Here is a 16,793-nt window from a genome sequence, read left to right as displayed (position 1 = left end):
TTCAGAAGTTCATTGGCAAACTTCAGACGGGCATGTATTTGAATTCTTGAGCAGGGGGACCTTGCGGGCGCTGCAGGATTTCAGTCCTTCACGGCGTAGTGTGTTACCAATTGTTTTCTTGGTGACTATGGTCCCAGCTGTTTTGAGATCATTGACAAGATCTTCCCGCGTAGTTCTGGGCTGATTCCTCACCGTTGTCATGATCATTGCAACCCCACGAGGTAAGATCTTGCATGGAGCCCCAAGCCGAAGGATATTGACAGTTCTTTTGTGTTTCTTCCATTTGCGAATAATCGCACCAAATGTTGTCACCTTCTCACCAAGCTGCTTGGCGATGGTCTTGTAGCCCATTCCAGCCTTGTGTAGGTCTACAATCTTGTCCCTGACATCCTTGGAGAGCTCTTTGGTCTTGGCCATGGTGGAGAGTTTGGAATCTGATTGATTGATTGCTTCTGTGGACAGGTGTCTTTTTTACAGGTAACAAGCTGCGGTTAGGAGCACTCCCTTTAAGAGTGTGCTCCTAATCTCAGCTCGTTACCTGTATAAAAGACACCTGGGAGCCAGAAATCTTTCTGATTGAGAGGGGGTCAAATACTTATTTCCCTCATTAAAATGCAAATCAATTTATAACATTTTTGATATGCGTTTTTCTGGATTTTTTTGTTGTTATTGTCTCTCAATGTTCAAATAAACCTACCATTAAAATTATAGACTGATCATTTCTTTGTAAGTGGGCAAACGTACAAAATCAGCAGGGGATCAAATAGTTTCCCCCCCCACTGTATGTGTGAGTGCGTGTGTGTGTGTGTCTATGTGTGTGTGTGTGTGTGTCTGTGTGTGTGTGTGTGTGCCTGCATGTGTGCGTGTGAGTGAATGTGTGTGTGTGTGTGTGACTGAGAGTAACAGGCTGTAACTGCAGTATGGGCTGTTTTCCTCCCAGCTAACAGAGTGGCAGATTTAGCACAGTAAGACAGTGCATTTCCGCGACACACACCATGTCTGTTTATTATTTGGGCTAATGTGAATCCCTCATTCAGGCACAATGTGTGTGTGTGTGTGTGTGTGTGTGTGTGTGTGTGTGTGTGTGTGTGTGTGAGTGCGTGTGTGTGAGTGCATGTGTGTATATGTGTATGCGTGTGTGCATGTGTGTGTATATATATGTGTCTGCGTGTGTGCATGTGTGTGTGAGTGTGCCTGTATGTGTGTGTATGTCTGTGTGTATATGTGTCTGCGTGTGTGCATGTGTGTGTGAGTGTGCCTGTATGTGTGTGTGAGTGTGAATGTGTGTCAGAGTGCTGCTGATACACCACTCCTGTGTGTGTGAGTGTGAATGTGTGTGTGTGTGTGAGTGTGAGAGAGCTGTGACAAGTAACCATGTGCATGTGTGAGTAGCATGATGCCTATTTAATAAGTCACACATGCTCCAACAACACACTGCCAGTCACACACAGAGGAAGAGGAACAGCAATTTGGCAACAATGCTATGATGCCATTTCAGTCAGAATCATAGACGTGGGGTGTATTTACTAGGAACCAAACTGAAGCAAACAGGCTGAAACAGGAAGGGAGCCAACTGAGCTTTTCCAATAAGAATAGCTTCTTTTCTGTTTGCTACGGTGTGCACTAATGAATAAGACCCTGGTGCAACTTGTGTGATTCTTCAGATCTGCTTTATGAGAACTGCTGATGTTTCCAACCTTCTGTCGCTCACTACGGAACAATGACTAGAGACCTCCTGTTTCCATGTGTCGGCACCCTGCTCCCCACTGCTCACACACTCACACACACACACACACACACACACACACACACACACACACACACACACACACACACACACACACACACACACACACACACACACAACCTACAAAACACACACACACACAACCTACAAAACACACACACAAACACAACCTACAAAACACACACACACACACACACACACACACACTCACACTCACACACACACACACACACACACACACACACACACACACACACACAACCTACAAAACACACACACACTCCGACACTCCCATAACCAGCCCATTAGTTTAGATAGAAACTAACTGTTAAATGACAATCAGAAGGGCAAATCTCCTTTCACTGCCATGCCCCCCATGGTGTTCCCTGGTTTAAACACTTAAAGGATCTCTAAGGGCTTAGGGCCTTAGGGCCAGGCTAACTCGAACTCTGTGTGTCTGTCTGCACGCCACCATTGTTGGATTAACCGTCACGGAACATTCATATGGACAGGGGACGTTGTAGCTTGTATGGATCCAGATAACGTCCACTGAGAGGGCATTGAAAGAGGTGGTTAGAATACGTATTATGACCAGTTTCTATGAGGTTTAGGGTGTGTGTGTGTGTGTATGTGTGTGTGTGTGTGTGTGTACCAGACCTGTGCGTATGTATGAACCAATAGAATCATCTAAAATGTACAAACCCCGCCCATCTATTTTAACCTACGTCTGGTATGCACAAACTGTATGTAAATGTGTGTTCTGGATATTATTAGACAGACTGTGACCCCCTGGTCAAAACTGATCTCCAGTCCAGACAGTCAGCTCTAAGGTCAGCGGTGGTGTGTGTACGGGGAGGGGTGGAATTTCCAGCTGTTTGAGTTTTTAATTTAATTCTAAATCCATTTCCTCAAATAATCGCCTCACAGACATTGTATGCCCCCCCACCATCACCCAAAGCTGAAACAGACAGACTGGGGCCCCAAAGGGAGATAAAAAAACAGATTACTCTCCCCCTCTCTACAGTCCACGGTGGCTTTAACATATACATATCTGGGTCAGAGTTCGCGTTTACATTGAGTATGATTATTAAATTCCTACCTTATCCCATTGACAAACGTAAACAAACTCAAGCACACACACACACACCTCTTCCACACTCCAGCTGTGTTTACAACCCCACTGGTGTGTGTGTGTGTGTGTGTGTGTGTGTGTGTGTGTGTGTGTGTGTGTGTGTGTGTGTGTGTGTGTGTGTGTGTGTGTGTGTGTGTGTGTGTGTGTGTGTGTGTGAAAGGATGATGAATAGCAGAGATAGATATGGGCACACAGTGGACTCTATTGTTCATGTTTGGCAGGATCCTCCCTCCTCACTCACTCTATCAGGAAGACACTTCATGGGATAGGGACATGACTCATGTCAATACACATTCCCAACAGGAATCTCAAAATAATTCCCAGTCATTCCCACAGTATCATCGGAAGAACAACAACAGAGCAGCCAACTCTCCTGGCCTCGATAACTGGGATATACTTCAGACAAATGAAGAAAAGTTTGAATCTGGTTTTAGTTTGTATATTTTATAAAACAGCCCCAATACAACAGCTTCAATACCTCCTCACTTAGAGACAAACTTCTCCCGTTTTCAATATGGTTAAAATGCTTAGGTCAATCACACAAGCTTAATATAGATTTGTCTTGGGAGCGGTGTACTTCTGTATTACACGACCCATGTGGGAATTACATTACATTTACATTTGAGTAATTTAAATGTCTGGATAAGACACGCTTATCCAGAGCGAATTGAACCAGCTAGTCTCTCAGTGGGTAAAACTGTTAGAAATTACGTCAATTTCTCATTCCTTACCATGTTGTTTCAACCAGTTCTGCAGTTGAAAGAACTGATATACAACCAACTGAGACTTTGAGAACTGGGTTCCACGTTTGGGTTCTAGCTTTCAGGTTCCAGGTGCTACATTGGGGTTTTAGATTACCTTGTGATTCTTGCCGTAGCGGTAAGTCATCCAGTCCTCTCCATTGGTGCTGACCTCCAACTTGAAGGTGGTCACATAGTAGGACTTCTGGGTCTCCTTGGAGACCGCTCCCTGGGTGGCGATGCCTGTCAGCACCTTGAGGAAGTGGAGGTCCACCTGGGAGAGAGAGAGAGAGAGGGAGAGAGAGAGGTGGAAGGGGGAAGAGAGGGGGAATGATAATGAGATCCATTTCAGAAGAAGCAGAAGATACATTTACATTTATTACCAAAAAAAAGGACAATTTATTTGATTTCAATTCTATTCTGCTCTATTCTACCTTCCTTTGTTTTTCCAGGCACAGAGAGAGAACGAGATACCAAGTAGGTAAGTTTATTGGTACAACAGAGATATGAAGTAACGATGAAGATCCTGCACTCCTTTGAGTCATATACCCACACAGATACTTCTAGACGTCACTGTCAGGTTAAGAGCTACAGTGGGAAGAAAAAGTATGTGAACCATTTGGAATTACCTGGATTTCTTCATAAATTGGTCATCAAATTTGATCTGATCTTCATCTAGGTCGGAACAATAGACAAACACAGTCTGCTTAAACTAATAACACGCAAACAATTATACGTTTTCATGTCTTGATTTAACACACCGTGTAAACATTCACAGTGCAGAGTGGGAAAAGTATGTGAACCCTTGCATTTAATAACTGGTTGACCCTTATTTGGCAGCAATAAACTCAACCAAACGTTTTCTGTAGTTGCGGATCAGACCTGCACAACGGTCAGGAGGAATTTTGGACCATTCATCTTTATAAAACTGTTTCAGTTGAGTAATATTCTTGGGATGTCTGGTGTGAACTGCTCTCTTGAGGTCATGCCACAGCATCGCAAATGGGTTTGAGGTCAGGACTCTGACTGGGCCACTCCAGAAGGCGTATTTTCTTCTGTTCAAGCCATTCTGTTGATGATTTAATTCTGTCCTTTGGGTCGTGGTCCTGTTGCATCACCCAACTTCTCTTGAGCTTCAATTGGCAGACAGATAGCCTTACATTCTCCTGCAAAATGTCTTGATAAACTTGGGAATTTATTTTTCCGTCGATGATAGCAAGCTGTCCAGTCCCTGAGGCAGCAAAGCAGCCCCAAACCATGATGCTCCCTCCACTATACTATACAGTTGGGATGAGGTTTTGATGTTGGTGTGTGTTGTGTGTTCCTTCCAAACATCTCAACTTTAGTTTCATCTGTCCACAGAATATTTTGCCAGAAGCGCCGTGGAACATCCAGGTGCTCTTTTGCGAACTTCAGAATGTTTTTTTTGGACAGCAGTGGCTTCTTCCGTGGTATCCTCCCGTGAACACCGTTCTTGTTTAGTGTTTTACATATTGTAGACTCATCAACAGAGATGTTAGCATGTTCCAGAGATTTCTGTAAGTCTTTAGCTGAGACTCTAGGATTCTTCTTAACCTCATAGAGCATTCTGTGCTGCAGTCATCTATGCAGGACGGCCACTCCTAGGGAGAATAGCAACAGTGCTGAACTTTCTCCATGTATAGACAATTTGTCTTACTGTGGACTGATGAACATCAAGGCTTTTAGAGATACTTTTGTAACCCTTTCCAGCTTTATGCAAGGCAACAATTCTTAATCTTAGGTCTTCTGAGATCTCTTTTGTTCGAGGCATGGTTCACATCAGGCAATGCTTCTTGTGAACAGCAAACTCACATTTTGTGAGTGTTTTTTTATAGGGCAGGGCAGCTCAAATCAACATCTCCAATCTTGTCTCATTGATTGGACTCCAGGTTAGCTGACTCCTAACTCCAATTAGCTTTTGGAGAAGTCATTAGCCTAGGGGTTCACATACTTTTTCCAACCTACACTGTGAATGTTTAAATGATGTATTCAATATAGACAAGAAAAAAACAATAATTTCTGTGTTATTAGTTTAAGCACACTGTGTTCGTCTATTGTTGTGACGAAGATGAAGATCAGATCAAATTTTATGACAAATGTATGCAGAAATCCAGGTAATTCCAAAGGGTTCACATACTTATTCTTGCCACTGTATGTCCATCTGTCAAATAGACAGGGGGGAGTGCTGCCAGGCCCTATGGGGCTGCTGTTGGGGAGGGAGAGCGAGATAAGGGAGAGGAGGTAAAAATCAATGGCACACTATTCCACTGCTAACAGCGCATTCCTGAGTAGCAAACTCATCTATCAAGTGACAGATAGCATCCTTCATCCGCTCCGCACACTGCATATTGTCAAAACAGTGTTTGATTGTTTTTGTGTGTGGTGGGGGAGGGTGTTTTGTGTGTGTGGTGGGGGAGGGTGTTTTGTGTGTGTGGTGGGGGAGGGTGTTTTGTGTGTGTGGTGGGGGAAGGTGTTTTGTGTGTGTGTGTGTGGGTCTCTCTCGCTGTGTCTCTTTTTGACTGTCTGACCTGGATGTACTCCTTGGTGCTGTCCTCACTGGGTGTCCAGGCGTTGTCGATGTTGTTGAGCCTGGCCTGGCGAGGGGACCAGCGGCCGTCGTAGAAGGAGGACGAGGCTGAGATCTGGTCATCCGAAATCTTCCCTGACTCCAGACCAAACGCTGTACTGCAGTGGAATGCTGTGGGGAGGGGGAGGGGGGGGGTAGAGAGGAAGAGAGAGAAAAAGGCCAGGTGAGGGAGGGTGTGGTTAGGAGAGAGAGAGTTTGGAGGAAAGAGGGGGACCAGAGTTAGAGGCGGAGAGAGACCAGAGGGAAAGAAAGAGAGAGAAGAGGGAGTGAAAGGGAGGCCAAGAGAAGTAGAGATAGAAAGTGACTATGAGGGCAATTAGGACACATATAGAACAGTAGAGGGAGCGAGAGATGGAAGGAAAGAGAGAAAAAGAAAGGGATATGGAATGCGAGAACAGGAGAACGAGAAAACGAAAGACAGACGGACAGACATAGAGAGAGGTGGGCTACTCACTATCGCTGACTTCTTTGTGTGTCATGTTGTAGCGAGCAGAGAAGCCGTCTTTGGCCACAGCCATGTCCGTGTGGAAGGACAGAGACAGCAGACCAGACGACGACTTGATCTCAGGAGGAATCTTAGTACCACAGTAACGACCAATCAGAGGGCCCACTGGAAACACACACAAATAGTTAGGAAGGATCTTCATTCAACATATACAGTATGTTTTCAGTGTTCGATATAAACAGATTTTTGTTTAACCTTTATTTAACTAGGCAAGTCAGTTAAGAACAAATTCTTATTTACAATGACGGCCTACCGGGGAACAGAGGGTTAACTGCCTTGTTCAGGGGCAGAACAACAGATTTTTACCTTGTCGAAGAAAATACTTGTAGACCTTGTAATATATTTATTTCACAAAATAAAATAAAAACTTGCACGTTTATTCGATATAAAATTATTCCTACACACCTGCAAAAAGAAAACTCGGATGCGTTTCCTATTTTTTATATATTTATTTCAGGATTTTAACATGTTTTATTAGCATCAGTGTATTTTCTGGAATGTGAGCATCTCCATTGAAAGTGCTTTTTAGTCCAGACATAGGCTTAAACCGGAGTAAGCATCTAATGAAAAAGCTGAAGGTCTGTGTCTCAGCGTGAGTCTCTCCATCTCGTGTGGTTTAGGCTGGGATTAAGACCCACTGTGGGGCAGACTTTAGATTATACACTGCTGTCACCCAATCTTCTCAATCCCACCCAATCCCACCCACCCTGCCAGGATTACAGACACACACACAATGTTCCTGAAGATTCCTCAAATCAGCTTTCCATTCCTTTCCTTCAGATCTAAAGACTCTTCAGTGTTCCGACTAATGTGCTTGATGGGGTTGGGCTCAATTCCATGTCAATTCAGTCAATCAAAGAAGTTAATTGAAATTCTTAATTCAAGTAATGAAAAATCCCTCGTTTAAAAAAAAAAATGAATTGGAATTTCAATGTATTTCAATGAATCTTGCCTCTCTTCTTTGAGTTGAAATGGAACTGATGCCCAATACTTTAGTTTTAGTCTAAAGTTTTAGTCTGTAAATGTAATGTTATTCCCACATGGGTCGTGTAATACAAAAGTACACCGCTCCCATAACTAATTTCTATTAAGCTTGTGTGATTGACCTAAGCATTTTAACCATATTGAAAATGGGAGTAGTTTGGCCCTAAGTGAGGAGGTATTAAAGCTGTTGTATTGGGGCCGCCATTTCAGATTTCAAATATTTGTGAGAGTCAAAATTCTCCTCTCTACTAATCTATCATCATCTTGCTCCCAGCCCCAGCGGTAGATACGAAGTGCTTTGATCCCGCTCTCCAGAGCTTTCTCCCGCTAGTGTGTTCCCCTTCCCTTCCTTTCCTCATCTCTCCTGATACCACTAGCATGTAGCTATGGTGCATTATGTAACTCCGCCCACAGGCGCCTCACCGCCACGGCAACCGATACCCCTCATACATGCACTCTCACTCTCGCTTCAGTGTGACGTTTCCCCTAGGTACAGATCTAGGATGAGCTTCCCCTCCCCCAATCCTAACCTTAACCATTTGTGAGAAAAATGCTAAACTGACCCAAGAACAGCATCTAGGGGCAACTTCACCATACTCCCTATTCCCAAACAGGAAGGAAGTGCTGTGTGACAAGGGCAGATTGAAACAAGGGGGAAGTAGGCCTGATGAAGGGGATGAATGGGAAACAAGCCATGGGAAAGGCCTAGTCCTGGGAGGTGTAGAATGGCTAATGCAGGAAGGGGCTACTTCCTGGATTGTTATTGAGACAAAGGCTGCAGGAAAAGCGCCATTGAGGTATTGTAGACGATGTGTGTGCGTGTGTGTTCAAATACATGCATGTGCCTCATCCAGTGTGTATGTGTGTGTATGAAAGTGTATGTGTACACATGCATATGTGTATGTGTCCGGTAAGCACTCACCCTGGGGCAGCCCGTCCCACACGTCCAGCCAGTCGTACTTGCAGTCTCCCTCTCCTGACAGCAGGGGATCATTCTCCAGGTCAAAGGTCAAGAAGGTCAGGGTCACGTCCATGTGGGGCGGAGTTATGATGATGTAAGAACATTCCAGGTTGTGGGGGTACTTGTCAGGGAAGCCAGGGGACTCGATCACTCCGTAAGGACTGGTGAAATTCCGGAAACAGAATTCCGATCCTGAGGAGAACACACACAGGACACAGACATGAGCAATTTATCACAGAAAAGCAATCTTTTTTTTTACTAGTAGGGAATTTTATTGAAGAAAAGACATTTGTCACTGCAAGACAGCAATAATAGAGTCCAGTTGCAGTTCACTGGGTGACACACGTTCACTTACACACACGCATGCACGCGCTCTCAGACAGGGCGGCAGGTACCCTAGCGGTTAGACCACTGGGCCTGCAACCTGAAGGTCGCTAGTTCAAATCCCCGAGCCGACAAGGTGAAAAATCTGCCGATCTGCCCTTGAGCAAGGCACTTAAGCCTGATTGGTCCAGGGTCGCAGTCAATAATGGCTGATCCCTGGCCGTCACCCCACTCGCCGAGGGTGTCTCAGGGGGAGTTGGGATATGCAAAAAAAAACACATTTCCATTTCACACCTCACACACGTACAGGTTACCCACTTGTACATGCAGCGAAACAGGACAAATATAAGCACCCCCATTTGACCTTTGACACACACGCCTCACCATAAACCTCATATTTGCCCCCACAACCCAGTAAGCTCTGCATTCACTCCCTTGCTTCAAAAAAAGAAAAACACATGCCAAATCAAACGGGAGTAAACTCGCTAAGCGGCCCGGCGTGTCGGCAGCTCATTAGCTATGCAGATTTATGCGCCCTGGGCTGGCTCACCTTGAGCTCTCGACAGATGTGCCTCCCATATAAACTTCCCCCTGAGTTACTGAGTGTTTATGGCCACGCACATTCTCTCTCTCTCTCTCTCTCTCTCTCTCTCTCTCTCGCTCTCATTTATTCAAAGCACTGATCATATATACTTGCACCTTACAATCCCCAAACTCTCTGTGTTCCCACCTCTCACACTCTCACTCTGTTCCTCTCTCTCTTTTCTTCTCCATCCTCTAGCTCTCTTGTTATTTAAAACATTGATGGGTCACACACATCGACAAGCTCTAACCAACAGCAATGGGATCGCAGGGACAGGTCATTGAAGTGTACTGTATATATTCTTGAGAGGCATGGCATACAGAAAGAGCAGCAAAGAGGAAGAGGCCTGGAAAGGAATACAATGGGAATAAAGGGGAAAGAGGGAATGGAAGACTAGATAAACAACAGCAAACAGACAAGGACTATACCCATCTTGGTGACTCCTAAAGCAAAGCCCTCCCCCTCGATCTGATATGACCTAGTACGACCGTACTTCAACCACATGTGGTCTGCCCCTAATTCACAACAACCACAGCCGTCACCACGGGGCAGTGTTTGAATGTTCTCTCTACGTGTCTCCAAAGGCCTTTGTGTGAGTGCGTGCGTACGTGTTTGCTTGCGCATGTGTGTTGTCCATCCGTGCATGTATGTGTGTGTGTGTGCGCGCGTGTTTGTGTCTCCTGTGACTCCATTGGTCAGTCAGACCCTCTCGTTTAACGAGTAGAGACAAGGCCAGTGTGATGCCTGCCTTCGCCAGTCACTATGCCGACCACACTGTTATAGACCTCGTGGAGATGGGGACTGCTGCCTTTCACCGCAGGGCGAGAGGAAACACACACACACACACACACACACACACACACACACACACAAGTCGAGGAGAAAGCCTGCCAAAGCACTACTCCGGCAAGGTCTACTACTGCTCATTGACTGGCCCTCACTGAATAGGGAATGTGTGTGTGTGTGTGTGTGTGTGTGTGTGTGTGTGTGTGTGTGTGTGTGTGTGTGTGTGTGTGTGTGTGTGTGTGTGTGTGTGTGTAGAAGAACATGCGTGACACTGTGAAAGTGTGCCAGTGTGTGTGTGATTGAATGAAAACACATACTATGTTCTGAACAGGTCTTGTGGTATATGATAGACAGGGTATGTGTTTATCAATGAAAGTGTGTGCGCGCCCGTGTGAAAGAGGGCTTCAATCACACCATTGCATGTCTACATTCGCCCAGTGTGTGTTACCACCCGTTTCGTGTGTGAGAGAGATGGTGTGTATGCATGAGTACTCTCCCTTTTGTTAGTCCTTATTAGTTCAACTATATGAACATTCCAAAAACAAGCCCCTCTTCCCCTCACACACACACACACACACACACACACACACAAAACATCTGATACAGCAGCCACTCGCCTGGCTTGCACATTTCACCACGAGCAGCCATTTGGCAAGAGCTGCCTGCCGGCAGGGGGTTGAGGAGGGGGGAGAGACGGAGGAGTGGAGGGGTGAGTGGGTGAGTTGCTGGGTAGAAACGCGTCGGGCGCTTTCCGCTCGAGTGGCTGACGGAGTAGTCTCTGCACATGTTGTCAGGGAATCCCCCCTCCCTCCCACGCTCCATTCCTTCCTCCCCCCCATCCCTAGGAGGAATGCGTAGTCTGTTCATTCTCCCTCTGCCCTCTCCCCCTGTCTTCGTCTTCCTCTCCCTCTCCTCATGCACCTCATGCTGTGAGAGTTCACCTCCACGTTTGTGCACGTCTGTTGCACATCTCAACCTCTAACACTATCTTTCTCTCACTCTCCCACTCTCTCTTTCTCTCACTCTATCTTTCTCTCTCTCTGCCTCGCAGCCTACTCTTGCTAGAGTCAACCCAAGGGTTTCACGGAAATACACTTGAGGGGTGTGTGTTTGTGTGTCTGGATTCCAAAGGTGACCCTACAGACTGAGTTAGGGGGGGGACAGAGTCAACCATGACCCCAAGGGGAACCACAGAAAGATCAATCACGATTGGCTGCGCTAGCGCAAGAGGCTGGTGGAGGTCGCTTGGCGGGAAGTCTTCCCGCCGTAGCCGTGGTAACAGCGTCAGAGTAACAGTCACATGACAGGGGGCGGAGTGGGGGGCTGGTTTGGTATGAGGGGTTAATACACCAGTGTGCGTGAGAAAAGTAGGGCACAACAATAATGGGGGAGGGAGGGCAGTGGGTGTACTTCCACTACTGTGGGGTTAGGGTGCGGGTGTGGGGGTGGGGTGGGGTTGAAGGGTTGTTGTTTTGGGGCACACGCTCCCCCAGGGGGATGGGATGGGGGCTCAGGGGAAAAGGGATGAGGGAATACAGTTAAGGGTGAGAAGTCCAATATCTTATTGCTGTTTATTATCCCTGTATCCATTATTGGCACTGAACATAGGAAGGGGGGGTACAGTATACACGAACACATATGCATGTCTGCACACACACTCTGCTAACTTAACAGTGTATTCTCTGAGTGAAGCTACAACAGGCTCCTCATCATTAACCTTTGGTGCTGATGGCAGTCTAGGAAAAGAGATATACTGCAGGGTCGTGTTCATTTGGCACCAAATGGAAGGAAACAGACTGAAACAGGGAGGGACTATTACCTGGACTTGCCCAATAAGAAACACTGATTTTAGTTTCAGTTGCAAACTGTTTTTGAAACGTTTTCCATTGTGTGCCCTAATGAACACGACCCCGATCAGCGGCAAAAAGTAGGACTGAAGGGTCAGCCTCTGGCTGAGGACAACCGCCAGCCGGACAGACACACCTCCAAGCTGTGTATTGACCTAAGATCATATCTCCACTAGTGACGCACTCCTTCAAAACTCATACGGATGTATAAACACACACACTGCACGTGCACACAAATAAGACTAGAACACACGTCCCTTATGCACAAATATCAATGTAAATAAACAACAGCTCTCTCACTGGGGTGGCAGGCAGACTCTAATGTTCTCCCAGAACTCATAAAACTACTGGGTTTTGTGGAACGATTTGCCCCGAGCCTGACATGTTAAAACAAACAACCATGATGGGTGTAGGATGCAGAGAACAGAGCACTCCAAAAACATACGCTCTGCATGTCGATCTCTCTCGCACAGAAACACACACACACTGAGCACGCACATCTATACGCCTACTTAAGACAAACAAAATCCTATAACGCCCAAGCACACTGTAACCACCCACGAACACATACCACACACGGACACCATTGTTTTTGCACCCCAAATGCATAGTAGGCTCTTGTTAAAACCACAGCAACAGCATACCCATCCATTCTGTTACAGAGTGTGTGTATGTGTGTATAATATTAGCCCTATCACATCGTCATATCATTGTGCTGGTGGTCTTGGTAACAGAGCGAAATGACAAAACTACTACCTGAATCCCACCCAAACAAATCAATCTCAATGGGATCTTACAAGCAACGCACAGCTCAATACAGAGTGTATCAGTATAGCTCAGTACAGTGAGTGTACTGTATGTCAAGTACACTTCCTCTTATGCACCATCGTTAAACTCAAATCCCAACTCAGCCTCACCCTACCCTCTCCCAATAATCGTCTCCTCACCGCCCGTAGCCCCTCTCAATCACTCTCCCCCATCCTGCCCCCTCCTCCTCACCATCTCCCTCTCACCCTTCCTCCCCCTCTAGATGAAGCAGATCCCAGGCCAGTTAAAAGAGGCCTTCCTGAGATGCTTTTCAGACAGGATGAAAAGAGCTAAAGGCTAAACCGTGTTTATTTTCCTCCCTGCCTCTCTTGAAGTGAATTGGTCTGGGAGTGTCGGGGTGAGTGTGAGGTTGCGAGGTGAGTGAGTGTGTGTATAGGTGTGCATGTGTGAGGTAGACGCCCCCACCTTAAGGTGAAGGTCATCATAGGTCCTTCTGCCCAAGGCATCCATAGCAAGAAGTCAGTCAGCCATCCATGTTCCACAAGGCTAGTTAGCTAGTTAGGGGAATGGCCACCCAGAGCCATTGGAGAGAGTTTGGCCATTGTGGTTTCAACCCCAAAATGTATTAGGATGAATTTAGATCACATTTACATGGTTTGATGAAAGGCATGTTAGCACCTCATGGGCAATGTTGACCAATAGCAGTCCACAGGTTTCCGAATGCACATTTTTATTGAATAAATCGAATGCTCAGAGGTAACAACTTGGCATCCATTTAAGATATGTCTCCATCCCAACCTATCAGTAACCAGTCAAACATCAACGTCCCAATCACGCAACGAATAACATCGCCCCCCCCAATGATCAACAACCAATCAAAACACCCCAAATAAGAGCTCACCAGGCAGAATTAAAGAACTCACTCACCTGTCTTAAAGATCATGAACCCCCCCACCCCCCCTAAATAACAACCAATAAAAACGCCTCAATAACGAAGCGCCGGACATCATTTGAGAATTGGTTCACCTGTCCTGAAGATCTCGTAGCGCAGCGAGAAGCCAGCCCCCTGGTGGGCGTAGTCTGAGACAAACTTGATGTGCAGGGCAGTGCCAGAGGAGATGATGGCTGGAGGGGCGATGTTACTGCAGTGTTTACCCAGCAGCTCAGCCGAGTCCGAACCCCCATCACGGATCTCAATGAAGTCATACCTGAGAATGAGACACAGAGAATTTCATGAAAAATCCTTGAAATGCTTTTATGTGTGGTGTCCATATTAGGACAGCCTCAGGCTCAGCGGGAATTGATTCAATCTCAGCAGGAGTTGCCTCAGTCTCAGGAAGAGTTGTTCTAGTCTAATCCAAACTAAGGCTGTCCTAATATGGACATCGTACCTATGGATTTATTTCATCATGTATATGTTAAAAGAGGTGCTTTGAGAAGGATGTATTGATTTCAGGAGGATGTTGAATGGATGATTCAAGCTTAAAACCAAGGACAGAGAAGAATAGAGAAAAAACAGCTTTGGGGCTCAATGTGATTGAACTCTAGTCCATATGACCTTTGACCTAAGACCTATTGACCTCCCTGAACTAACCCAAATTCTTAACTGTCATTTCAGAGACAGAGAGAGGTGAAACTTGGACTCAGACAAATCCCACCTGCCTCTCCAAAATTAGCCAACTCAACAGAAACGAGTCGCTGACACTTGGGAGAGCTGGGAGAGGGGTCAAAGTACAGTGTGTGTGCTTGCATGACGGGCATGCGTGTGTGTTCTTCTACATTGAAGATCATAAGAAATCCCAGGACATAGTGTCTATAATACTTGTAATAAGCTCATAGTTGCGGTCACAACCTCCAAACAGTTGTCACTGACTAGTTGGATATTCATTTCCAGCATTTTTTTTATCAGGTTTTTGCTTGGCAGACCTTATATCTTTATTGGCATTAGTGAATAAAGTCATGAATGCAACTGTTTATATCAACTTGTAGCCATGGTTGTCCTGTAAGGAAAAGGGTAAAGCACTTCAATTTGAGGCTAAATGAGGGCAGAGCAAGCAGATTGATGAAAGTGGTGCATTTCAGCTTTTCCACAGTGGATTTCCTGGGACGGATAATGAATAAGCGTCCCAACTCTCCCTCTCTTGGATATGTGACGGAGCCGTCAAACAAGAGCTGTTGAAACAGTCTCACGTCTAACTACAATGAAAGGCCTTCAGCAGCCTTCAGCACAGCACTGGATCACTGTTCTGTGTTGGACCCACGTGTGCACACACACGCACACGCACACACACGCACACGCACACGCACACACACACGCCACACACGCACACGCACACACACACACACACACCACACACACACACACACACGCGCACACAAACACACGCGCACACACACACACAAATAATACAGCCCCATACACAGTCATTGGGAGCAGGAATGTTTAGATTGACAGTCTCTAGAGATCAGTGTCCATCAACGGTGGTGCTGGGAACCTCATCGGGTGTGCACATATTTGTTCGAGCCCAGCACTAACACTCCTGATTTAACTCATCAAGGGCTTGATGATTTTGCTGATGAGTCGAGCGAAGTGTGTTTGTGCTGGGCTGGAACAAAAGCCTGCACAGGCCCAGGATCAAACTTCACTAATGAGAGGGCCTTGATCAAATTCACACACGTTCCTACCTAATGCTACATCACGGTGGCTATTAAAATAGGTTTACTCCAGAGATCCCTTGGTGAAGTTCAGAAAGCTAGCAATCCATGAGTGTGTGTGTGTGTGTGTGTGTACAAAGTATGTGTGTTTTTGGGCTGTAACTGACACATGCTTAAGTAAAATACACACACGCACACACACACTACAGTGTGTACGTAAATGATAAAAGGCCTGAGAAGGAAGTGAGAGCCTAATTAGGTTTTAATTGATTTGGGAGTGGGCTCTCTCGCCTGTCGTGGATTAGAAGCGATGACTGAGTGTTTTTCAGATGTGATTATTGACCTGAGCTCTCCGTCTCCCCAGGCCCTGATGAATACATGCATGAAGGCTGGCCGAGCGGGAGAACAGTCTCACACACACACACACACCCTCATCCCACTCTGTCTATTAGAGTTCACAGTGCATTTCCTGACTCCTTCCTCTCCCCCTTTTCCCTCACTATGTGACTGGGTCTTTCTGGGTTATGGAGTCCTGCTTGTTGGGACCCATGATGGTTTCCACCAGCTCTCCATAGAGGCTAGAAGAAACCCAAGGGGTGGGCAGTGGAAACTTCAGGAAGTCTTTCAGGGCTGTTGTTCGGCACCAGTCCAGACATGCCTTCTCTCCTCTACTCCTTTCCCCTCATCCTCCTCTCCTCCCCTCCACTGGCCCTGCTAATTACCTTTCACACCTTCCTTGTTTTTCTGGGACTTTTCTCCACCTCAGTGCATTCCCTACAGGCGCCAGGCCAAGGCCGCCCCTCAGACAGATAGCCTCGTCTGGGAGTGGGAGTGCACGTGTGTGCGTCCTTGCCTGTGCGCGTGTGTGTTTTGTGTGTGCGCTTGCATGTGTGTGTCTGGGAGAGGGAGACACAGCAACCACCCTGAAAACACCATGGTATAACGAGGGTGAAACCATTTCTCCTTACCGTTGGCCCCAGACTGTCAATCTCACCACTGAGAGCAACAACCAGAGTCTAGCCTAGTTCACTTCCACCCCTCTGTGGGATGAGTGTTGCACTTGACAAAAACGCAAATATCTGTTCCTCAAATAGTGGCATGGCAGGTGGAATCTACACTCACAACTGAACTGTGCAGTTTCTATTGAAAAAAA

General features: G+C 46.3%; 1 protein-coding gene across 2 annotated transcripts in view; it reads right to left on the bottom strand.

The window, feature by feature from the left end:
• The window catches only part of LOC106575102 (neuropilin-2), a 65,195-nt gene that overhangs the window by 30,429 nt on the left and 17,973 nt on the right, over positions 1 to 16,793 (bottom strand). For both annotated transcript variants that reach the window (XM_014151295.2, XM_014151294.2), the window contains exons 3-7: positions 14,012 to 14,193; positions 8,639 to 8,869; positions 6,682 to 6,837; positions 6,169 to 6,338; positions 3,738 to 3,893 (exon numbers count right to left, since the gene is read on the bottom strand). In XM_014151295.2, coding sequence (XP_014006770.1) covers positions 3,738 to 3,893; positions 6,169 to 6,338; positions 6,682 to 6,837; positions 8,639 to 8,869; positions 14,012 to 14,193 — 895 coding nt within the window. The remainder of the gene's footprint in view (positions 1 to 3,737; positions 3,894 to 6,168; positions 6,339 to 6,681; positions 6,838 to 8,638; positions 8,870 to 14,011; positions 14,194 to 16,793) is intronic.

The sequence above is a fragment of the Salmo salar genome, chromosome ssa17 (genome assembly GCF_905237065.1).
Source record: "Salmo salar chromosome ssa17, Ssal_v3.1, whole genome shotgun sequence".
Lineage (NCBI taxonomy): Eukaryota > Metazoa > Chordata > Actinopteri > Salmoniformes > Salmonidae > Salmo > Salmo salar.
The sequence above is the reverse complement of the archived record's forward strand: the minus strand, read 5'-3'. Positions and strand labels throughout refer to the sequence as shown.